The following is a 26,026-nucleotide window of genomic DNA, read 5'->3' as shown; positions in this document are numbered from 1 at the left end:
ATGCGCAGTGGGCCCGCGGCGCGGCCCGTCAGGCACTGCGGTAGGCGCCCTGGGGGCTGGCAGGTCCCTGGCCCCAAGATGGCGGCGCCCAGCGCAGTGGCTACTGCTGCCTCCAGCAAGAGAGATGGAGGGGGCAGCGGCTTTGAATCGTGGCTAGATGGACGGTTGGAGGCGCTGGGAGTGGACCGAGCCGTTTATGGCGCCTACATCTTGGGTGTCCTGCAGGAGGAGGAGGAAGAAGAGAAGCTGGATGCTCTGCAGGGTATTCTCTCTGCTTTCCTGGTGAGAAGCCCAGACACATTCCTTTAGCCTCTTCAGCCGTTTCCTGTTAGTACTTCATATCACCTTTCCCCTACGTAGTGTCCCAGAGGATTAGTGGTCTCACCTGGAAGAGAAATAATTTTCTGAGCCCTGGGCCTCGGGGACAGGGAGCTACTTTTCATCCAGGGTTTTGGGAGCGAGAAGGTTGCAGGTGCAGAGAGAGGAAAGGCTTTCTCTTATTTATGAGGACAAGGCCCTCTTAGGTGCCTGTAGGTCAGCTGGGTGAGTATTCTTCCAAAGGCATTGCAGTGAGTTTTATCATAAACGTTTAACAACCAATTTCATTCCTGTCCGTTGACAGTGATGAGAGGGGGAAATTAAGTGCTCTGGGATGTCTGTGCCCCTTAGGAGGCAGAGCCCCTGACAAAAGCCCGCAGAAGTACCCTCTTGGTTTCCTATTTTGGAGGTAGGATTCCAAAAAAGATCAGTTTAGGCAGTAGAGGTCTTTTCACGCCTAGGCAGAATGGAAGCAAATTTGGGCTCGATCCTTTACTGTGTTTAGAAATGCAGTAATCATTGGTGGGAGTGGGTGGAGGAATATGAGAGATCAGAGTTTTAATTAAGAGAAATAAACATGATACTTAGCCTCCGAGAAGCAGATCCAAGCTTTCAGAAATGTGTGCTTTAAACTGTGTTTAAGTAGTAAGTCACCAAGATGTCCACACTTTTCCAACCTGACCATTTCTGCTGCCTTCATCTCTACTTACACTTATTTGGTGAAAATGCAGTTCATTGATTTCAGCATGGTTGAAATCTAACACTAGTGCAGCTGTCCCAGGGCCTCCTGGCAAGGGCCCCCTTTTTAATTCCAGAACCTGCTCTGGTGAGATTGATCTATAAATGGGAAAGCCTTAACACAGCTTGTGATGCAGCTCATAAGTTTGCTGGAAATACAACACAGAGAAATAAATTCTTTTCCTGAATCCTTACATTGCAGGTTGTAATTGGAAAGAATAGGAGGCACACAATTTAAGTTACCTTAAAAAAATTTCCCACTGGGAAGTTACTAAACAGTCCGTGAAAAAGAAGTTCAGGTAACTTGGGTACTCATTGCTATAGATCCTTGACTTGTTCTTTTCATTGTATCATTATTTAGAACTGTATGTCTGCTGATAAAGGTAGACCTGAATTTTGCCCAAGACTGTTAACAGTCTCTTAGTAGAAGAGTTATCTAGACCAGATTTGTTTTTGTTTTTTGTATCTCTTATTTGCATAAACTGCAGAGACAAATTCACTTTTAATAATCGAGTCATTTTATTTGGCTGCTCTGGGTCTTAACTGGGGCACACAGAATCTTTGATCTTCATTGCAGCATGTGGGACCTTTAGTTGAGGCTTGGGAATCATTTTAATTATGGCACGTAAACTCTTAGTTGAAGCTTGTGGGATCTAGTTCTCTGGCCAGGGACAGAACCTAAGCCCCCTGCATTGGGAGCACAGAGTCTTAGCCACTGGACCACCAGGGAAGTTCCAAGACAAACTCACTTTTAAGGTGACTTTCCTTCCTCCCCCTGCCCAGTTCACAAACCCTACTTAACTTTCTTGTAATTTTCCCAGCTCCTTCTGTGTAGAAAATAACTTTGAAAAAAACTGGCCAGGAACAATATGGTGAGGCAGGGGTCCTGTCCATGAAACAACTTGGGAGCAACCTTATAGAGCAGCAAGGCCAATGAATATGGTAGACACCAAACATCACTTATAGCACTACTTACTGTTAGTCAGTTGGGCTGGGTATAAAAGCTCCCAACTATTATACTGAATCCCATTTTAGGAAAAACAAAAGATAGCCAAATTAGTCGCCATATTGGGCTAGGATTCATTACTAGGAATTTAGAAGCTTATCAGCAACAATTTGAGGTAAGACTTAAGAACAGTATGTATGGTTGGGGGAAAATGACAGTAAACAAAAGCTTCCTGTCATATTCTTTATTCCTTCTGATTCCACTTATGCTGATTGATTGATTCTTCAAATTTTTATTGATGGATTACTCTTCTGCCAGGCACTGCCCTAACTGCTTGGGGGGTACTTCAGGGAACAACACAGACAGAAATCCCTGTCCTCGAGGGGTTATATTCCAGTAAAGAAAAACATAATCAGTAAATTATCTAGGGTATTTATGAAAATGATAGTGCTAGGAGAAAAAGAAGCACTGTGAGAGAATTGGGAGTGGAATGGAGGGCGAGCAATTTTAAGTAGGGTCATTACATTAAGTAGGATGTTACATTTTTTTCTTCCAGTTGTATTGAGATATAATTGACATACAGCACTACATAAGTTTAAGGTGTACAGTATAATGATTTGACTTACATACATCATGAAATTATTATCACAATGAGTTTAGTGAGCAGGATATTACATTTTGTGGCAGCTGTTCATATACCAGCCTTTTTCTACGAAAAGAAACTTGCTTGTAGATCTGGATTTGAATTTAACGAAGTCTGACACCAAAGCCAACATCCTTTTGGTCATACCATGCTAAAGAGGAAGATTGGTTGGTGTGCAGAATATGTCTGCTTATGTAAAATGGACAGAGGGATGGCTGGATAGGAAACCATCTACTCACTTAACTTCTCTTTATTATGGATCAGTGAGTACATTGGAGAATGTACTGAATTGAGAATACTGGCCAAGGAAGATTTCATAGAGGAGCATTTTGACTCAATAAGTTTTTGCTCCAAAAGAAGGACTGCCCTGAGTTGGTGGGAATCCTCTCCTTTGGAGCTTGGCAGGATGGAGTGGGTGCTCTAGCAGGTAGGCTTCTGTGACTCACATAGGATTCCCTCTGTGTTGGGAGCCTCAGAAGAGAATCATCATTTCTATTCTGTGGGTCCCAAACCCGCCCTGTGATTTCTTCCCATCACCAGCAGGGGGAGCTCTGCCCTTTGCGTAGATTTGATGAAGTTGAGAAAGTGCAAGTGAAGTCCCTCAGTCGTGTTGGACTCTTTGCACCCCATAGACTGTAGCCTACCAGGTTCCCCGTCCATGGGATTGTCCAGGCAAGGGTACTGAAGTGAGTTGCCATTTCCTTCTGCATTAGGTTGAGGGCTCTCAGGAAATTAATTGGTCTACTTTTTCAACCAGGAAGAAGATTCCCTCCTTAATATCTGCAAGGAGATTGTGGAACGATGGTCAGAAACTCAGAATGTTGTCACCAAAGTGAAAAAAGAAGGTAGAGTTGGAGTTTTTATGTCTAACCTCCAACCACTTTTTCTGTACAGCTGTTAAGAGTCTTTAGTTTTCCTCACTCAGGTGTGCTAAACCTGTAAACACCTGGCAGCTTATTTTAACTTTTAACTGAAGGTTGGTTTTCTTTTCTTTTACATTTTACCACTTCAGCTGACCATATCTATATTCACTGTGGTTCTTGCTTTTTTCTTTCTCTTTCCTTTTTACCCTCCCCCGTGTATATTTGCTCTGCAGGTATGGGGTCAACTATATTTTCCCACCCTTTTCATAATCTCATTTCATAACACAGACTGTGATTGGTCTTTTGCTTCATTCAGCTAAACCCTCCATCCTTTCAAATAAAAGAGAGATCCCATTAGGATGAAAAATCAGCTACAGACAGCTCAAAACAGAAAACCAAACTTGAATAGAATCTATTCTGAGCTGTTCACATGCTGGTTCTCAGTCGTGGCTGTACACTGGAATTGCTTGCTGTATGTTTAAAAGTGCCAGTGCCCAGGCCACACCATGGGCCAATTATATAAACCTCTTTGGGGTGCGGACCCAGGCACTGTTATTTTTTCAAAAACTCCCCCAGATGATTCTAATATGCAACCAGGCATGAGAGTCACTGCTTGACATCATTGCCTCCTTTCTTTGAGCATAGAGAAGTCAAAAGATAATTTTATTTTTAAAATAATCTAAGTTTCACCTGGCATAATTATCAACATGGGATAGACCAGCCTAAGTTAATGCTAGATTCCTTCTTAGGCTTCTGGTTTGAGACTAGAGAAAGTTGCATGTTTGGAAGCTTGATTTTCTCTGGTTCTAATGCAGTACTTTTCAACTTTTTTTTTCTTAAAGCAGCAGAACTTCAGTATATCATAAAAGTAAAAGCAGGGCTGATTGAAGATGGATATGAGACCTAAATCCTGGCCTGCATGACCTTTCCTTGCCTTTCTCATTGGCCCCCAAGGCACCTCCTTTGCACCCCAGGGCTCTCAGGAGTCAGCAGTTGCCGTTGCCTTTGCTCCAAGCACTGCCGGGGTGGACTGGTGGTTTGGAAGCATGTTTCCTTTCAAATACAACCTTGTTGTCCCCCCATTCTCTCCCACCACCTCCCAGATGAGGTCCAGGCCATTGCCACCCTCATTGAGAAGCAGGCGCAGATCGTGGTGAAGCCCAGAATGGTGTCAGAAGAGGAGAAGCAGAGGAAAGCTGCCCTCCTGGCCCAGTATGCTGATGTGACAGATGAAGAGGAATATCCTTTCTGGAGTCTTGGCGCCATTCCCTGAGGCTCAAGAAAGTCAAAAGCCTTTGCTGGTTTTCACTGAACTCTGGGAAGTTGCCAGTCCCCCTCTATAGCTTTATTATTTAAAAAAAAATTATTTCTTTGCCTACATCAGGTCTTAGTTGCTGCATGTGGGATTTGTTTAGTTGCACCATGCGAACTCTTGGTTAAAGCATGTGGGATCTAGTTCTCTGACCAGGCATTGAACCCCAGCCCCTTGCAACGGTAACACGTAATGTTGGCCACTGGACCACCAGGGAAGCGCACCCTCCACCCCCACCCCACCAGAGCTTAATATTCTCCTCTAAAATGGCAGAGATTGTAGCCCTTTGTGGACATGAGGAATGATGCTGGAATGGTTGATACTGGACTATTGCAATGTATATGTTCTTGAAAACTTCAGTGTGAAACAAATAATGCCTGAATGGACCATTTCTTATTGTGTTTTAGGAAAATAAGATCTAGCTATGATTCTTTTTTTAAAAAATTGAAATAGTTGATTTACAATTATGATTCTTCATATTTGTATAATACCTTTCTGTGAAGTAGTGTTATGTGTATTAATACATCTTTGTAATTTTTATCATAGTTGATAAGGGAATGGAGGAAATAAGAGATGAATGAGTAATATTCCAGTGACTACATAATTAATAAAAGTGACACCAAAATAAACCTGGAATTTGAGTGAGGACTATGTAAAAAGAAAGTGTTGCTGGTCGGAACAGGTTTGGTTCCCTGAAACCAGGTTTGGTTCCAAACCTGGATCTGAAATTTGTTTAGGGAATACTTAGCTTACTGAGCCTGCTTGAATGGAGTGGCTGTTGTATCAGAAATGTTTGCTATCTAATCACTAGGTTAGGAAAGAATTCTTAGGCTCTTTGGGGTCAACTTCTTGTTTTCTGTCATGATTTTTCTTGCTAGGTTTGGCAGAACTCGGGTTCCAATTACAAAAATCTCGTTTCCTGCGCTAGAAAAAAACATTTTAAACAGTAGTTCTCCTGGAGGACTTGTTAAAACACAAATTGTTGGGCCCTGTGACACAGAGTTTTGGATTTTGTAGATACAGAGGGGGGCCCAATGGTGTGTATTTCTCAAAAGCTCTTAGGGAGTTCTGGGCACCACAGATAGAGAACCACTGTTTCAGAGGTCATCTCACCATCCCCTGGCTCTCAGATAATGTGGCAGTCCACCCAGACCAGCTTCAGTTTCTTTTCAGACCCTAACAGATAAGGATCCTACAGGAGCTCTGAGCAGTCTTCCCCAAGTTGAGACTTCTAAAGGTGACATTCCTGGATTTACCATCACATCCCTGTCAGAGTCCTTCCATGAAGTCTGCTTTTCCTTCCCATCAGCTTAATCACTGTTTTCTGATGTTGTGATGGGATGTGCTAACCTTTGTTTTACATGTGACTTTCCTTAACGCCACTCACCGAAGCGGATGAGAAGGACGACTCGGGCACCACCACGATGAGCATTGGTTCTGACAAATGTATCCTTCTCTGTGTCCATCTCCAGGTGTTGCTCCATAGGATCTTCTTGTGGGTCAGTTTGTATTTCACTGTCATTGTTGGGGGCTCCCTCTACATCCAAGAACACATGTTAGGTCAACATTGTGAGCCCCAGTCCTTGGACTGCTAAATAGTTAATTTAGCAAGAATTTCCCCCCAAAGAAAATACACTGACATGAACTGAGAAGGGGTTAGTTTAGAAAAAGGATTTCTAAGGGAAAATGAGAATCTGTACTCCTTGTGTATAGTGTTGGGTTTCCTAGCAATGTGGAAGCAATTAGAATAATATTGCAGTTTTGGTCCTTGTCCTCAAAGACCTGGGGAACTCATTGGAAAGAGAATAAAAGCGCTGAATACTTTAAGTGAAAATATGGACAAATTGAAACATATGTGCTGTAGAAAGTCCCTACCAACAAAATCACTTATGAGAAGCTTATAGAGAAGGTGGATTTAGAAATCCACCTTCTTAAAGGTGAGGAGTAAGGTGGATTTTCTGAAAGGGAGGTTATTTTCTGAGAAAGGGGGGTTATTTCAGGGAAACTTACTTCATTTTAAAGTACTAAAGCAGAAAAAAATTATGTGGAAAGAGTAAAAAGGAGTTTGTCTGGTAGTAACAGGTTATGTTTTAAAGTCATAAATGAGGGGTAAATTTTTTGGCTACCTATTTTTTACCTGTGGTTAAAGTTATTTCTTTAGAACATGATTTTCACTTAAGCTTTAGCGGTCTAGGAAAAGAAGCAAATTGATAAAGTTTAGTAAGGTTAAACAACTTTTTTAAACTCTTTTCAAGCATTTTAATAGTGCTGAGTACAGGAAAATTTTGCCAGTTACATTAATACTCTAGTCACTAAAACTAGCCTGGATACTCCCAACAATATTCTGCCAGTGAATGATATGAGTACTTATTCTAGAATGAGATTTCATTTTCATAAAATATTTACACTCAGATTTAGGCAAGTCTGAATGAAATTTTTATTCTTTTTTTTAACTAATGGCAGTTGTAGGATTTTCCATTGGACTAAACATAAAGTTGGTTTGTTTGTTTTTAAAAATGAGAGATAGAGAGTATTTGAAACTTGGCTTGAATGAGGAGAGCAGGAGTGAGACCTGTGTGACCTGGACCCTTATCCCTTAACTCACCTATAGCTCTGTTCCGAAACACCAATGTGGAAGATGTCCTAAATGCCCGAAAACTAGAGCGAGACACGCTTCGGGATGAGTCCCAGAGGAAGAAGGAACAGGACAAGCTGCAGAGGGAGAGAGACAAACTAGCCAAGCAGGAACGCAAGGAAAAGGAAAAGAAAAGGACACAAAGAGGGGAGCGAAAGCGATAACCTTGGTCCACTCTGTTTCTCCTAATGAACTTGGTCAAAGGGAGACCTGGTTGTGCATTTGTATATTTAAGAGAAATGAGAGAACATTGCCAGGTAGTTTCCCAAGGCATTTCCCCTTTTGTTTACATGGTCACAAGGAAAATCACAAACAATTCTAATTACAAAATGTGCCATGTCTCTCTGGTGTGGGTAATCGGATTATTGTAGCTGATGTCTGAACCAAAGATCTGGGATGGGGACAGCCTTTATATTTTAATATTGAAGTTCTGTACTCCTTTTGACCACTTTAAAGTCTTCCCTTACCTTGGATAAATGGCAGGAATATTCAGAAAACTGAGTTTTTGTCCTGAAGGAGCTGAATCATGACCACTCCTTCCCTGAGATGAATTGTAGGAGTGTCAATTGCTTCAGAAGTATTATTCACATCTAAATAAATGGTTTTATGGCTGAAATAGGAAGCTAATGAAGAGCCCTACCCGGATCCAGACTTTTATGTTACATGGCGACAAAATAGGAAAATAAGAAAAGGTTATTTGGTGGATGTTCTGCATTTGAGATTTTTTTTAAAAAGTTTCAGCCTATGATAGGAAACAAAGTTTCTTTTAGTAAAAGATAGTTATATATTTTTCCTCATCTAGGCTGTGATTTTAAGAATGTGTCAGTATTGAGTGCAGGGAATCATCATTAGCTAGATTCATTTTTTTATAATCATGAATCCTCTTGAGCCCTAGTAGAGATTTTAACCCTGATCTGCCCTAAAACATACAAGGACCTGATAATTACAGGTTTAGAGAAACCCTTTTAAGGAAAAACACTGAAAATCTCTGCTAACAGAAAGATATTTAAGAGTGTACATAGTAGGTGCTCAGCAAATTTATTGAATGAGTGAGTGAGTGGAAAAACTGCTTGGGAGAGTTGAAAGTGAGTAGGAACTCTCCTCCATTTCTACTTTTGTCACAAACCACATTTGGTTGTAAGCAGCCCTTTCTCTACTTCAGGAAGCAGACTGTCAAGAAGTCTGAAGAGAGCAATTTCTCTGTCAAGACAGAAAGTAGATACATTATACCAGGGGTGGGCAAACTACTGCCAAATTTGGTAGTTTGTTTTTGTATGGTTCGAGCTAACAATGGATTGCACATTTTTAAAGGGTTATAAAAGAAGGAACATGTGACAGAGACCTTATGTGACCTATAAAGCATAAAATACTACCTGGCCCTTCAGAGAAAATGTCTGCTGACCTGTTTTATACCATTAACTATGAGATTAACAAAAAAATTCTCACTGTTCCACAGACGGTAAAAGCATGGCTAAGGAAATGATGTGTCGCCTCTATACACCCTACAGCCGTGTCATTGTAAAATTTTTTTAAAAATAACCACCTTTTTAAAAAATAAACTATTTAAATCAGTATCTTGATTTATTCTGATTCCTTCCAGCTGGAAGTGAGTTCTGTGTGGATAGTCCCTTAGGAATGTGTTTGAATTTTACTTACATTTTGATTAGCCCAATAATCTCTTCTGCTAGTAGACCCTCTTCCTGGAATCCATAAGTTCTCTGCCTCAGTTTTCCTTTCTGTGAGGTTGGATATTAGGAGATCAGAAAGATTACCTTCTTTTTTGGACAGTAGGTTGGCTTTGAAATCTCTCGAGTACTGCTGGCATTTTAGTTTTATATGGGGCTGTGGCTACTGTTGGCATGTGAGAGAGCCTGTTTTAATAACCCTTATTTTGGATTTTTGGTTTGTTTTCACCTTGATTTTGGTCTCTGAAGCAGAGTCAGGTTACATCCATAGACCCCTGAAGGGTAGTAGTTTCAGTCTGTTTTACGAGTAGTCAGTTCATTCTTCCAGGACTCTATTAGCCAGGTCACAGTTAAATGTACACCTGAACTAATGTTTAAACAGAAGAAAAGGATCAACTTATTAGGCTTTGAGTAAGGTTATCCACATAACTCAGGTGCTAATAAACCTTTTATGTCTAAAATACTCAGTACTGGAAAAGGCAAATTTTAAACAACTATGTTTTCTACGATATGATGGACATTTTAGCCAAATTTGGAATTTCAGTCATTAATTCCTCAACCTTCTAAAACCTTACAGTACCAGACTATTCAAGTGGGAAAGACACTGATATAATTCAAAGTACCTAATTTTCAACCACCTTTATAAAAAACTGCTTTTTCTATTTTAAAAAAAATTGAGTATTCCAAATTCTTTTGGATTAGAAGTGATGGAAGCATCAGTTTGATCAGACTAAATCTTATCATAACTTTTATAACACTTTCATAAGTTGTAATTCAGAAGTATAATACATAAGAACCGTCCATTAGAGGGTATTTAATAGAAAGTGACAACCAACTAATTTGAGAGTTATCTGCTGCGTGACTTGATTAACAAAATTTGTAATAATTTTTGTGTGTTTTTTAATAGTGTTTCATTTCTGACCACTGTATGTAAAAGTTTCCCTGGAAGTTTTATTATGGTTTTCCTGGATTAGCACAAAGGCAGAAGAAAATTTTCATATTTGAAGGAGGTCAGGTTAAATCCAAGGAAATCTGAATGGTGTTGGTTTATTATCTACCAACTTTATTTATGTGGTGATGGACAGGGAGGCCTGGTGTGCTGCGATTCATGGGGTCGCAAAGAGTCGGACATGACTGAGCGACTGAATTTAACTGAACTGAATGAAGTTTAAAACTTAGCACCCATTCTTATCAGTTAAATGAAATTTAATTGGTTTTCTGACGAGTGACTCAATGTTAGAAACTAATAGTGAAGTGAGTGAAGTCACTCAGTCGTGTCCGACTCTTTGTGACCCCATAGACTGTAGCCTACCAGGCTTCTCTGTCCATGGGATTTTCCAGGCAAGGGTACTGGAGTGGGTTGCTAATACAAACTCATAAAAAAAACTATTTTCAACAAAGCAATTTATTTACTTTTCTTGAGAGACTAAGTTCAGTACAATATTTGTTTCCATAACATCCAACATGTCTTATATCAAGCTTAACCACTTTCTATGCAGTGACTGTGGTGGATGATCTATTTTATCTGACTACCCTCAATGTAATTCATTTGGGTAGTTTTAAGGCATTTCAGTGATCAAAATGTTTCTCCCTACAGTTACTCCTGCATTTTCAATCAGTTTCTTCCGCACATCATCTAAAGAAAATTTATGTGGTGTGATTACACTCTTTTTTTTTTTAATACCAGGATTTCTAAAACTAAGAAAAACACCAACATTTAAAACATTAGTGTTTCTAGTCAAGGGTAGTTCAATTAAATTTCATCAGTACATTATATTATAGTTTAACTCATGCTAATGTTAAAACCCAAGATCTTCTGAGTCACATAATACCAACATTTCATATTACTGAATAAATTACTTGGGTTCCATACAAAGATATTAAGTGATGAGAAACAGAAAAAGCCAAGCTTTCAAGAGCTCTTTTAAAAAAATTCAGAAGCAAACTAATGAACATAACTACACAAAATATACACTAACCAGTTGCAAACTAAACTAGTAAAAGATTAACCTTAAAAAAATACATTTTAGAACTTCGTGATACCCTCAAAAAGGCAGCAAACTAAGGGTATTAAAACAATAGTCATTATTTTAGTTATGCATCAAGTCTAAAAGATCCAGGTAAAGAAAATGTTTTGTTTTTTGATTCAATTAAAATACTTTAAAACTGGAAATATTTAATAATTGATAGTGTAATTAAAATTTAAATAATATACACAAATGATTTGAACAGGTTTTATATTCAGTAACTTGCATGGTTTTTACACTGGCACTTTTATCACTAATTTAGGAGAATCAGATGCACTTCCCTCCAAATACTTAGGCACTAAGATTTCAAATTTATGGTAGTATTTTAAATATTAAATTTTTACATTAATATTGGGTTCACCCTTCTTTCCTTTGTTCCCTAGGTATTATCCAGTTTTGTAAGGAAAACATTCTTATATCACAATCAAAACTTGTTTTGGTTACTAGACTGTAGCCATAATTGGGTTACAGTCACTTAAGATTCATTATTTGGAATTACACTTACTAAGGCAGACCTAAATGAAACTTATCTTCCAGAGGAATTTCATATTTGCATTTCCCTGCACTGCAGAATGAGTTTCAGCAATATTTCAGCTGTTAGGAAAAATTTAATTTAAACTTGTTATCTTTGACTACCTGGGAATTCCTAGTTGCCCTAGAATAGTCAACTTTACATTCGACTCACTTTCAACTACATCTGATTCATTCCAAATAGATTTTTAAATAGAAGTTAGACTTCATTAAGGTATTATTAACTTTAAATCTGAAAGACAATTAATGTAATGAAATTTTCAAGTTTGACAAGTTCATTAAAATTTTTCAGCATGTCTTGATACATTTACTTATCAGCTTTTTATTCTTCTTTCTGCTGCCATTTCCTTAATGTTTGTTTGCTTCACCTCTCTGGTTCATTGGATTGCTACTATTTAGGCTTTCATGGACTTTATCTTCACAGTTTATTATATCTTGTAAAGCCTTCTCTACATCTGTTTGGCCAGCTGTACTGGCTGTTTTTGGCAAGGTCATCTGCAGTGCACACCACAGGGTAGTACGCGCTTTCCGAGTAGCTACACACATCTCTTTAATTGCTGAAGCAAGCGCAAAAACATCTGTAAAAGAAACATTTGTGGTCAGTTCAAATTAAATATCATTTAAGTGCTACTTAACTCTTACAAAACCCAATCTGTGCTACTAAATGATCAAACATCGTTATTTTTTATAAAAGAAAGATGTCTATTGACTGAGCTAGTCAAAGTACTTGACTTAATATTTAAAAGTGTTATACCTTAAATATAAATACTAATGTAAAAAATAGTGTTACACTTGTATTTTATTTCTGACTTGTATGACCATGACTATGCTTTGGGTAGAACACAGATTTTGACAGAGTTATTACAATTAAATGGGTAAAATTAGCAAAATAAAAGTATTTTCACTTTCACAGTAAATTATGTAGGCACCATTTAACAATTTATTCTTTGGATAAGTGTAAATGTTAGAAATCCAACCATTTTAACTTCAGAATCTGATTTTATTAACATTCAAATTAATTCTGCCTTATCAAAAGGATATGTATTAATGTTTGTACCTCTGTCATCTTGGCATCTAGGAACTCCTTGCCTTTGCCGATTTGAAGCATTAACAATTTCATCCTTTCTACGTGACTGTACAATGTGAATGGACTCCAAGTGTCTATCAAGAGCTGTAGAGATATTGGCATGAAGGGGAGAGCTTCGAAGACGTTCCATTTTGCCCAGTAGAGTCACAACCTGAGGGAAACATTTTAAATTTTGATGAGGCATTTAAAATTTAACTACATTGTCCTGTCATTAATTTAAAACAAATTTTCAGTGAAGCAGAATAGAGATGAGAGGAATAATGTTCATTCAGTAATAAGTAAATGTTTAGGCTTCCCTCATAGCTCAGTTGGTAAACAATCTGCCTGCAATGTGCAGGAGACTACCGTTCCATCCCTAGGTTGGAAGATCCCCTGGAGAAGGGAAAGGCTACCCATCCCATTATTCTGCCTTGAAAAATCCCATGGACTGTATGGTCCATAGGGTTGCAAAGAGTTGGATGCAACTGAGCAACTTTCACTTCACTAGCTTACTATATCCTGACACCATGCTGGGGGAAACAAAGGTGGAAGGTCTGTATTTTGTACATATGTTAATTCTAGACGGTTTAAAAGTAGTCAGTTACTGAGAATAAGTGACAATGAAAAAGCCAAACATTCAAATATATCCATATTATTAACAGTAAGTGCAAATATAAAATCTGACATTATTTTTGGTAAATAAGAGAATAGCCTGCCAAAAGAGCATTATTAAGAATTACTGTATTTAAAAGAAAAAAATTGAGCTAAAAAGGGTTAATCAGTCTCTAGATCTGATTAATCTTGACCTCAGCAATTCCTTTCTGGGCCTTCAATGTTCTCCCTTTTGGAAGTCAGAAATAATATTGGCTAGTGTTAGTTTTAAGGAGTCCATAATCCAGAAAATACTGACTTAAATTTATGCTAAAGTAACAAAATAAATCCTATAAGTGTCAAAACTGCTAGGGATTCATGGGGTTGCAAAGAGTTGGACATGACTGAGCAACTGAACTGAACTGAACTGAATCTTCTGGTGCTAGAAGAATCTTCTGGTTAATTAAGCTTAAAAAAGGGCACGATATATCTTAGATCAGTAAGGGGAGTATGTTTCATATTGTATGCCTAAAGTTTCAAATTCTACACTTGGAAGGAGTAAGGAAGGAGAACTTTTGAGTAGATAGGATTTGAACATTTAATAAATACAGTAACTGCCTTTGGGAGCCAAATGATTTAAAACTCACATAATGCAGTGACTGGAAAGAACAGAAAAATACCTCTCAATTAATAAGCACCTGAATGAATGCCTTTAACCTCACACTCCTACCAAATTTCTTTGGTATAAGTCCAGGTCAGTTCAAGCCCATGGAGAAAACACAAGTACACAGGTATTAAATATTTTCCTCCCAACTGTACAACCAGCCAGATTCTTGAGGGGGAAAATAAGACAACACAAGAAAAAAATACCACAGTAAAAACTCCAGTGAACTATAAATTATATATATTTAAAATAAGATAGTTATTTTGAATAAGTGTAAAGAAAAAATTTACACAAGTGATTTTTAGTAAACTTTTAAAAGTTTTTTTCAGAATTCTATAAAACCAGCAAACTAGAAGGAGTACACATAAAAATATTTTTGCCCTTTGTATATTACTAGTCTAATGTTGCTAAATATAAACAAAATTATTATAACAGCTATAAATATGCTAAACTAAGGTGAAGCCTAAATAAGGCTGGAAAAAGTATATTTCTTAACATTCACATTAGCAATTATTTGATTTATTGCCTAGAAATGCATTACTGAGAAAAATTTTAACTTGGAAGTTTTAAAAAAAAGACTTAAGTTTTTATAACATTTGGCTATATATGACCACACCACTGATAAATTCCATTGTACAAATTTATGAATTTGATTAAAATTTACAACTGATCAAGGCTGAAAGCTAGGTAAAAATCAATATTTTTCCACTGAAGTATTTCATATCTGCATTTTAAAGACAGCATGGTATAGGTAAGAAACTAATGATCAATAAAATAAGACACTGTTGTGCTGATTTTTAATTCCTTAAATGGCTTTTATTCAATCATAGATGCAATCTGTTTCACTGTTTCACTGCAATCTGTTTCACTTTTCCTAGGAATCGTTATCAAATTTTATTTGGAAAACAGAAGTTTTTAAAAATTATTTTGTTTATTTATTTGGCTGCACCAGGTCATGGTTGCAGCACTTGGCATATTGAATCTTCATAGCAGCATGAGAACTCTTAGTTGCAGCATGTGGGATCTAGTTCCCTGACCAGGGATGGAATCAGGACCCCCTACATTGGGAACATGGAGTCTTAGCCACTGGACCACAGGGAAGTCCCAGAAAACAGAAGTTTTTAAAAGAGGAAGGTCAGAAAGAAAAAACTACCCTATTCTATTACAGTTGCTTAGAAAATTCTGAAATTACAAAGGAGATTAATAGGAAAATAATTTTAAATTAACATCAGGATTCTTTACATTTGATCTGAAGTGATATACTACTTTTCCAAAATAAGGCTATTTTATAGAATTATGCATATACCTACAAACTTCAGTTTATTAGTAATTAATACATTACTGCTACTGCTGCTGCTGCTAAGTCGCTTCAGTCATGTCCGACCCTGTGTGACCCCATAGACGGCAGCCCACCAGGCTCCCCCGTCCCTAGGATTCTCCAGGCAAGAACACTGGAGTGGGTTGCCATTTCCTTCTCCAATGCGTGAAAGTGAAAAGTGAAAGTGAAGCGGCTCAGTCATGTCTGACTCTTAGTGATCCCATGGACTGCAGCCCACCAGGCTCCTCCATCCATGGGACTTTCCAGGCAAGAGTACTGGAGTGTGTTGCCACTGCCTTCTCCAAATACATTGCTAGATATACTTAATGTTTGTTAAATAACTCAAGAGAACAGGGCCAAGAAAATGAAATAAGGTAATTTCCTATTAATTTACTACCTTGTATAATATAAGCAAAGCTTTAAATGAAGCTAGAAAACAAATGTTTGTGATTAAGAAATGGAACTTTCCCTATAAATAATATTCAAAATGGTTTTGCTTTAAAATTTTTTCTTCTGTGGATTAGTTCCATTACTAATCTAGACTTCTTGAAGAGGAATCTCTTAGATTACTAAACTTACTATTTTAATGACTGAGTGGGGCTATTTTCCCTTTCCTAAATAACTAATAGTTCTAGGTCCAAACATGGGAAAGAATACATTTCAGAGAGTTACACATAAATGTGATTTAAGAATCCTTCAGAACTCTAACTTGCTGAGGCATTTAAAAATTTTATGGAACAGTTAAAAAAATCTATTAGATATTTTCACAGCTTACTCTGGCTTGTTCTCGAAGTTCATCCACAATTAACCGATCAACTCTAGATGGATTGGAGGTCAACCGTGGAATTGGAGTATTGTTAGTACTGGAAACTTTTTTCCCTGGATAATTCTTCGCAAGGGCCAATTCAGTCTGTAAAAAAATTATATAACTTTTAAATACTAAATTTTCTAAATATGATTCAATCATGAATAATATTTCTCATAGGCCTAAAAAGAAAATTGAAAATTACTCCTTTAGATAAAAAGTGTTTTGGTATCAAAAGAAAATAAATACAAACCACAGTACCATGTACTTTTCTGTCACACTTACTGCATAAAATGCCTGAACACTCCAATAGTTTAATACTTAGAAAATTCAAATAAATAAACTTTCAACCCATTAAGGAAAGTCTATCTAACAGGCAAAATAAACTTAAAAAATTTTTTAAGCCCCAAGCATTTTTAGTCTCTTAAGTAACCTAATTAATTCTGTATAGTCATGGACTTAACAAATACTACACATTATAGAAGAATTCAACTTAAGTACTCTTTCTTAAACTACACTAGGGTAAACAAAATGAAAATAGGCAAAGGGGATATACTAAGTTATGCCCAAATGGTTAGTTTTGTATTACCTTTTTTCTCTCCTTTTCTAATGCTCTCCATTGTTCATAGCACTCTTCTAGACGAATATGAAGTTCACTGGCTGGTCCACTGCGGGTTTTAATTGGTCTTTGAAATCCAAAAGTTGGCACGAAACCAGGAAAGGAATTATCACCATACATCATATCATTAAAATATGGGTATAAATGGCTTAAGTCATCATAAGAAAACAAATCATAGGAATCCAACAGTGGAACAACTGAATGGCCAAATGGATGAGTGGATCTTAGCGGAAACCCACTTGACCCAAGTTGTTGAAAACTCTGATTATGCCTTAAATCTCCCATCATATAATTATTAGAAAAGCATGACGCCTGTGTGCGATTCACACGGCTATTAATATTGTTGTCTCCACTTCCCTGTCTGTGGCTATTAAAATGACCCTGTGACTCCAACAGATCTTGATATGTATTTTGAGATAAGCCATCTAAATGCTTTGGCCCTTCCTCAGGATCATAATGTCCACTTTGGGGCTTAGCTTGAAAATTATGTTTGTTTACACTTTCAATGATCCCATACTGCTGAGCTGAATAATTATCACAAAATCCATTTGGCTGCTTTATTTTTTTATCGGTAATAGACTCAAAGAGATTTTCTTCTCCAGTCTTTGTCAGTCCTTCCATGTGATTGACAGATTGGATTCTTTCTGCACCATTGTAACCAAAATCAAAACTAGAAAATGCTGAAGGGTTTTCTTGGCAATACTTCTGAAATAAATTGCTATTTGGGGTTAAATTTGTAGATGATAGCTGGGGGAAATCTGAAGAATGGTTAGAACCTTTTGAAGCTGCACTTAAATGAGAATTTAATTTCATCAAGTTACCTTGATTTCGATAAAGAATAGGAGTGTTATTTTTTGTTTGGACATTCATCCATGTTGGTCTGTTTAAGTTGATACCCCCTGAAGATGTTGCTGAATTTGCTAGTAAATTCACTGATTTAAAGTACTCAGAATTTGGGGGATCAGGTTTAGTAAACTGTTGTTTTTCTGTGACATTAGCAAAATCATTATTAGCTGGACAAGTCGTATGAGGTTTTATTCCGTATTCTGATTTTAAGCCAAAATCAGCAGTAAATGCTGCTTCCTTTCCAAACTGTTTTTCTGTCAGATGTGGTGTAGTTTTTGGAAATGTGAAATTCTGCTGGTCAGGAATTGTCTCCTCCATTTTTTTCTGATTTGCTGGTTTTACCTGAAATAACTTTGTGTAGGTGTCTGCTTCTACAGTTGGTGTTTCAGGTGTGGCACTAGCTAATTTTTTATTATCTTGGACACTAAAATTCAAACATTTACTCAGCTTAGCCTTATTGGGATGAGCATATTCTGGGTATCTACAATAATCTGGATTTTCATTGTACCTATTAAATTGGGAAAGAAATATCTCTGCCCTCTTTTGCTGCAATGGTGCTTCAAGACCTTTAGCACATATTTTCTCTCTTCCGTAAGAGTAAGTATCAACTCCTGATTCTTTCATGATGTCAGACAGACCAGTCTGTGGTGTAAAACAATTTTTGATAAATGGATATTCTTGAAATGCTGTCTTAGCTGTATCATTTGTCTGAATATTGTAACAGTTAGAATGATCACTTCGTGAGGGGTACATCCATTGTTCTTCAAGGTCTAAACCAGTAAATCCATGATAAAGTTCATCTATTTTTTGTTGTGGTATGAGATTACTGTTATGTAGGTACTGCTTTTCCACTGCTGACACAGATTCACCAGTATAAAAAGCTTGCTGAGAGATGGCTGTATCTACTGGCCTTTTGGTTTCTGTTAAGAGGTCATGGTGATCTGCAAACCTGCTTGTGTTCATTGGCCAAACTGACTTTAAATTGGAGGAACAGGTCCTGGAACAAGCAAATATATTTAATTACAATTTAGATTTTAAAAGTCTTTATTTCCTTAGTGGAGAAGAGAGAAAAGGCTTTCAAAACATTTATATTGCCCCATTTCACCATTCTCTAATCCTTTCCAACTTTGCCTTATAAGCTGCCATTACATCCAAATAACTTTCTGCCACTTAAAATGTGCTATATGCTGCATAAATATGCATTTTGTCTTAATATGTCTTCAGTATACTTTTCAAGGAGACATAAACTAAAGCCTGAGGCTGGTGATTACATGGTCTTACATGAACTGTTTACATGTAGTAAGTAGAAACCAGGTAAGTTTTTTCTTACGTTATTATGTAAGATTAATACAAAAGTGTTGTTGACCACAATTTTTTTAATTAAAAAAGATGTACTCTCATTGAAATGAAAACATTTTCATTGGTTAGATGTATGCTACGTATTTCCCTATTTATGAAATAGGAAATCTGGATAATATGGCTTCTACACCCAAGTAAAACAATTAATGCATACTTCAAAAGTTTTTACTATATGAATAAAATCCATACATATTTCTAGTCAGAAGCAATGACAGTTTTATTTTTGGAGGTATAAGTATAAAAGTCATTTGAATTTATACTCTTTAAGCCAAATTTTAGCTCATGAACTCAACGTAAATAGCTTTGAGTTATGGAAGAATAATTTTTCAAATGAAAGTTCTTAACAGCAAATTAAACTTTCAATTGTATGGCAAGCACCTCAGGAAAATCAAGGCTCCTAGAAACAAATATCTGAATTACGATGTCGAATGTCAGATGATCCTCTATTAAGTAAAAATAAAAGTTAACAATCTAGTACCTGGGAATTTAAAAGTTTATTACACACTATATAAGTTATGTAATATACTAACCCCTCAGCAAAGTATGGCTGTGATTTATCTTGTTCTTCCAAAATGTTAGAGACAAGTCCATATAAGTCTGTTTCACTACCATAGTCATTTCTTTCTGTTTGAATCCTAAAAATAAACGAATATCACATGTAAATTCTTTTGCTCGTATTGAAACATAATATATTTCTTTTTCCAGACTTATTCTGACTTATTTTTCTATAAAATATTTGGATTAACTCTATACCTTCATTTCAAATAAAGAGGGAATAGGAAATCAAGAATATTTTCTACTTTAGCATAGTATTATTCCTACATAAATATTTCTCCTTCATTCCAAATCTTATGTCTAGTTCTCAATGAATGCTTACCTCTTATTTCTCCAAAACACAGGCTATTAATTTTAGGTGACCAAGATATAAATCTCTAATCTATGATGTTATAGACATGATTAGTACCATGGCTGCTTCTGAAAGCATGTCTAGTCCTATTATACATCATTACATCGACACTTGCTAAGTTTTTTCATTTGTGATTTGAAAACCATATGAACCTGTTACTCTTATTTTTGTGACTCTTACACTAAAAGTTGGATTAAAAAGTACAGTGATATGGTCATCCTAAATATCACAAGAATGTGGCAGTTGTCCCTTAAATGTGAAAGATTTGGGGGCTATCCCTAAGTCTTTGCCAAAGAAGTGACTGGTGCTCCATGTAGATGAAATCCCACCTAAATGACCAACACTATCTAAACAATACAAAATGTAAAAAACGACAATGAGATGGAATATACTGGTCCCTTTTTACCTCTTATGGATTTTGGGTAATTTGTTCCTAGAAGTAGTATGTTGTTTTTAAATTGTAACTTCTTGTTTTTTAATATTTTATGTCTAACATTTCATAGTGTTAGGACATTTTAGAAATAAAAATACCTTATACTTGCATAACATTCAAATATTTCATTGATCTTCATAACACAGGAAAAGGAGGTATTAGTAATCATTAAACTGAATAAATGATCATGATATTAAAAAAACGTGAATTTTGCAAAGGTTTATCATTTGCCATGCTTTACTATACACTTGTTGAATAAATGGTTTACCTACAAGTCTAATACTTTTCTCACTACATCTTGTTATTTCAAAAAGATTCGATATAAACTTTTTATATAATAATATGTTAGCACATATCTAGAAAAATATTCAATGTAATATATACTAAACTGTTAAATGGAGAAGGAAATGGCAACTGTAAGATCTATAAAGGCAGGGATAATATTTGCCATGTTAATTTTAATATCCCCAATAGGAGAGAATCTGACATAGAGTTAGCCCTCATTATTAGTGGAACTGAATAGAAAATAAGTATCTTATATTTTATATAATCCTGTAAGGGAAGAATTACTGAAAATTTAGAACTTGATTGAAAAATAGATTGAAAAATTATAACTCATTCATATTCTATCTTTAGAAAGAGGAACTTAAGATGTACTCACTTAGGGTTGCTTCTAATTAATGAAAGTAGCAAGAAAAAAATTATAGACACATAACTTTTAAGATTTCCTAGAAGTTTAATAAATAAAATTACAGTGTCATAACATAAAAATACTGACATAGGGAACAAAGAGCTAACATAACTAGGTTCCCACGTAATCAAACTTAAGAACACTTTGTTTAGCCTGAGAAATCTAATTTATTAATTTACCTGTTCTTTACATTGATCTGAGAACTAGAGGGCTGTTTAATATCATCTCCATATATAGACCATGGTGCATAGAAAAGTGAAGAATCTACAGAACTTGCATATTCCGTTGATGAAGAAAGTGGAGCATAGGTCTGCCTTAGGTCAACACTGTCTTCATTCTGAAATTTTAAAGACATGTTTGTATATCAGATACAATCAAAACTACATTTATTACAGAATATTAGTGAAATAATAAGAAATTTGAGGAAATAACACATGCATAAAAGTTGGGAGACAAATCTAGACTTAGCCACTTAAGCTTACTTTAACAGTAGGAGTTGGCAATTTTTTTCTGTAAAGGGTCAGATAATAAATATTTTATGGTTTGCTGTGTTAAGGTCTCTGTTGAAACTCCTAGCACCAAAGCAACTATAGATAATGTGTAAATTAGAGGCTTCGGCTATTCCAATAAAATTTTGTTTACAAAAACAGCCACTCAGCAGATTTGGCCCCTGTCCAATAGCTGTTGCTTATCCCTGAGATAGGACACGAACACCTACAATTATTGCTGTTTTAATTTTTTGAACAGATGAGCACTATGTGGACCATAGCTGTGTTATTTTTAGTATTATTTTTAATAAATCATTTAAAAAATTCAGTCTTAATGCCCCCAATCGGTGAAAAACAAGTGAATGTACATTTACATTGAATTTTCAAAGAAATTCCACACATTGTATTCAGTCACCTTATGACATGGATATTCTCTGTATTTTAAAAATGAGGAAATGGGTGTCTTATAATGGGTTTAAAAATGAGGCTACAAATTATTGAGCTAAGAGGTGACAAAACTAAAACCCAAACTCAAGGCTGTCTTACTCCTACACTAGGGTCTTTTAAAACAGTATCTTTAATTTTCAGCTTAGTTTACTTCCAAGAGGAAGTATAAAAATGAGACAATACATAAAATATTTTAAGAAATTTAAAGATATTATAGTTAGAAGAAAAGATGAGTTCATTTTTTTTCTTTATACTTCTATAATGAATTTTGAGTAAAGAAGGTAAAAGGGTTGAATTTTAAGATTTTAATGAATTATTTGAAGTCCTGTCTCCTTCCAAAAAAGCGACTGAAGTACAATGAAAATACTACACCTCAAATTTTAAATACTTAAAATAGTCTGAAAATATAGATTCACAATTTTTAACTTTCCAAATAAGGAGCTACTAAAACCTATAAATATCCAGACATAAACAGAGTAGAAAGGGTATTTTCTTATAGAAGGGAGGTATATAGTGAAGTCGCTCAGTCGTGTCTGACTCTTTGCGACCCCATGGACTGTAGCCTACCAGGCTCCTTCATCCATGGAATTTTCCAGGCAAGAGTACTGGAGTGGGCTGCCATTTCCTTCTCCAGAGGATCTTCCCAACCCAGGGATTGAACCCCGGTCTCCCGAATTGCAGGCAGATGCTTTACTGTCTGAGCCACCAGGGAAGCCCCAGAAAGTATATAAGCCTGGTTAAAAATATTTTCTAATTGCTTTTATTCTCAATCAAAATTGATGTGAAAAGAGATAAAACATGTTTAGATCAAAACATTCCTAAATTTTTGTTCATGGACATGATAACCGAAAAGTAACATTTTAAACATTCACTGAGTTTATACCAATAACATATGAAAATTAATATCATCTAATCACAAATCTTCACAAATTTTATAGCCATTTGGTTAAATTCTAGTTATGAATACTATTTGAAACCTACATATTATAATTTTCTTGTTTATAGCTTATTATTTTGTTGACTATTCTGAAGTTGGAGAAACTGAGGCACAGGAGAGATTTTGCTAAAAGTGCCACTAAAAACTGTCTTTCCAAAATTTCTGTTAGTTAGCAGTAACTTTTACAGAAGCTGTTATGGTTAGAACCTTTCACAAAAAGGCCCAACCTAACTCTCTTTTGGGTGTGAAGTATCCAAAGTGATACAAATAATTGTTCATCTTTTTGAAAGAGTTGCTCAAACAAAATGAGCATTTTCAGATTATATAATACCAAATGAGGTAAACAGTATTTGAAACAAAATATATAAGTATTATTTCAAGTATATTTTATATTTTAAATATTTGAGTACTAGAAAAATTAAATCCTTTTAAAAGATTGATTTAAATTTAATATTCTAGGATAATACAAGCAACTAAAGTAATATGGTGGCTATCTAGATCCTTTTCAGTCAAAACATTTCTGGAAGTTAAATATGTGAATGCTTAGGGTTGGTACACTAATTAGTCTAGATAATTGCAAAATGTCTCACTTTACTCTTGTTATGCTTAATCAACTGAAATTAAATCCAAGTAAATTTCAGTAGTCAGGTAAACATTATATAGAGCAGGGGAATGCTGGTCTTGGCAGTGAAAAGACCTGGAGTCAACTTGAGTTTTGTCACTTACAGCACAAGTCAAATTCTTTGGGCCTCAGTTTCTCTATCTGTACAATGGGTATAATACTATACAAGGCTGTTATGCGAATTAAATAAAATTACTTCAGGACATTGTTATAATTCAAAATATAACAATGTCAACAGCGATGTGCTGGTTAAATAATTTCAAATGGAAATGACATATTATCCTAAGCTAATTTAACACGATTAACAAAACTAAATGTTTTAGGTGAGGTAAAAGGTACCACGTCATCTAAGACATTGTTAGAGCCAGAGAATAAAAAGTACAGAAAAATTTCCCCTTTAAATGATCAAACGTATGTTTGTACCGACTTCCAATAAAGGCTGGAAGGGAAAATTATCTTACAGTATAAGCAAATACGGATTTTCTTACATTTCTGGCATCATGTCACGCTGAGGACAAAGCAAAAGCAAGAATTAATGAAAAATCTTATTTCTTAACTTGCTTTCAAAACCAGTTTGTATTCTGCAAACTCTGTATTTAAAATATTGTCTGGTCCTAAACGTGGAGCAATTTAAACGGCAACGTGAATGGGCTGGCTGCTGGGGTTAGGGTCGGATTTGAAGGAGAATAAATCCTCTAACAAAGGGCAGAGCGGAGAAACGGACCTGCGATTTGTAGCAATCATAGAAGGAAGGGGAGCCAGTCAGCATCACGCTGTTGAAGACATCTGTTAGTCGACTGCTGGCGTCCGCACTAAGGTTCCAGCAGCGATTCGCACCTCCACGGAACGCGACTTTCGGCTGCACGAAACGGGGATAGGAAACAGGAGAGACACGTCACGCAGGGCAGAGTCGGACCGATACGGCCAGACGACGGCTTCTACGGTTCTACGTCGGCTATGCGCCTAGCTCTACCCGGAATCCGTTCCCAGAACACTCATTTGGGGACCCCGCGCTTCCGTCCCCGGGGTTCCCGCTCCTTTTTCCGGCCGGACCCCGAGGCACGCCTGACGGGCCCTCCCTGCCTGCCTCCGCGGCCCGCCGTTGGGGAGGCAGCGGCAGCCTGCGCGTCGCGGCCAGGCACCTGCTCCGCCCCGCCGCCAGTTCTGTCAGCCCACGGCGCGTCCCCAGGGCCCGACCCCACCGGCCGCCGAGCCCCAGGCTCACCCCCGCGGCGCAGCCCGGGCGCCCCGTCGGGGCTCCTCGCTGGCGACCCGGCCTCTCCCGCTTCAAAGAACCGCGTCCAGGGACGCGCCCATTCTGTCTCTCCTCACGGTCGCCGTCTTCCTAGCCCGGCCGCCACCCAGGCCCCGACAGTCCCCGCCAGTTACCTCAAGTCCCTCCCTCAGGCCTGGGGGGTGAGGGGGCGGACGCGGGTCTCCGCAGCTCACCTCCATGGGCCTCCCAGCCCCTCCCGGACTAGGCACCGCTCCTGGGGTACGGGGATGAGGAGGGGCGTCGAGGCCCAGCTCCCTCAACCCGCACCCCGCCGCTGCTGCCTCTGCTCCGGGCGCTGCCTGGAGCCGGTCTGTGGGTGCGGGGGCAGGAGCTGGGAGGGAGAGGCAGGGGAGAGGCCGTTACATTGCCCACCAGGGGCTCGCGACCCGGCACACGACCCGGCACGGGCCCGCCCCGCCCCCTCCTGGGAGGCCCGGCTCCAACTTCGCACCCCTCATTGGCCCGCTGCCCGGCCAATGGGCGGCGGCCTCCGAGGCCTGTTACCCACTAGAGACAAGGCCAAGAGCCAGCCGTTAAGGCGACCTCGCTCTCTCTGCGTTTCTGAGCCTTTCCCGCTCAAAGTGAACGTGTTCCGGATTGGCCCAGTCCGTCAAGCACCCGCCTGATGATTGGCTAGTAGAGCAGCTGAGGGGCGGGGTGTGGAAGGAAGATTAGGAGCTCGAGCCTACCAGGTGGGAGAAGTGTTGGAAGTGGTCAGGAGGATTTGAGAAGTCGCTCAGCAACCGGCGGATGATCCTAAACTTACCGGCTGTTCACCTTGCTCCAACATTTCTTTTTGCACTTGGTCCTGCCCCTAACTCCCAGAATCCTTTGGAGCTGCCTCAGAGAATGATAGACTTGGGCTCGCTTACGGAGCGTGAGGAACCCGTTAAAGAGTTGGGGGTTGTTGGGAAAGTCCCTTCCGAGAAGGAAGAGAGCTGTTGTCTGTCCTAGGCCCCACGCTCCGGTGGGGGTGAAGGCATTTTGGTGCTTATGGAACCCCTGAACAAATTTCACTCTGACCTGTACCAAACAGGCCATTCACATAGATGGTCCCATTCGAGGATGTGATATCTCAAGATTTTGTCCCCAGAAAATGCTAAACAATTTTGTATGCACTGAAATATTGAAGACGATCAAAGTAAACACAGTTACCACCTTTAGGGCATGTGTATTTAAAATTTGAGAAGCAATAAAGTAGGAGGTGTTTTTTTTAACTCAAGCATAAATGGAAATAGGATAGGAGGACATGTCTTTTT

At 37.8% G+C, this 26,026-nt stretch overlaps 2 protein-coding genes across 3 annotated transcripts; one reads left to right on the top strand and one right to left on the bottom strand.

The window, feature by feature from the left end:
- Positions 1 to 38: 38 nt before the first annotated feature.
- On the top strand, positions 39 to 9,027 carry CCDC43 (coiled-coil domain containing 43). Its single transcript, XM_055408055.2, has 5 exons — positions 39 to 282; positions 3,403 to 3,490; positions 4,612 to 4,747; positions 6,208 to 6,266; positions 7,432 to 9,027. The coding sequence occupies exons 1-5, from the start codon at positions 79 to 81 to the stop codon at positions 7,617 to 7,619; spliced, it is 675 nt and encodes a 224-aa protein (XP_055264030.2). The 5' UTR covers positions 39 to 78; the 3' UTR covers positions 7,620 to 9,027.
- A 3,019-nt stretch (positions 9,028 to 12,046) lies between these two features.
- On the bottom strand, positions 12,047 to 24,946 carry MEIOC (meiosis specific with coiled-coil domain). 2 transcript variants are annotated; one of them, XM_088829165.1, is made up of 8 exons: positions 24,824 to 24,946; positions 24,216 to 24,350; positions 21,177 to 21,334; positions 19,497 to 19,601; positions 16,732 to 18,604; positions 16,113 to 16,247; positions 12,756 to 12,936; positions 12,047 to 12,276 (listed from the first exon to the last, which is right to left on the bottom strand). In XM_088829165.1, the coding sequence occupies exons 1-8, from the start codon at positions 24,944 to 24,946 to the stop codon at positions 12,047 to 12,049; spliced, it is 2,940 nt and encodes a 979-aa protein (XP_088685291.1). The 2 variants fall into 2 exon arrangements, with proteins under 2 accessions (XP_088685291.1, XP_055264029.2); XM_055408054.2 differs by having other exon boundaries at positions 24,881 to 24,946.
- Between the last annotated feature and the right edge of the window lie 1,080 nt (positions 24,947 to 26,026).

This window comes from Moschus berezovskii, chromosome 20 (genome assembly GCF_049115385.1).
Source record: "Moschus berezovskii isolate FMDL1 chromosome 20, NW_MosBer_1.0, whole genome shotgun sequence".
Classification (NCBI taxonomy): domain Eukaryota; kingdom Metazoa; phylum Chordata; class Mammalia; order Artiodactyla; family Moschidae; genus Moschus; species Moschus berezovskii.
The sequence above is the reverse complement of the archived record's forward strand: the minus strand, read 5'-3'. Positions and strand labels throughout refer to the sequence as shown.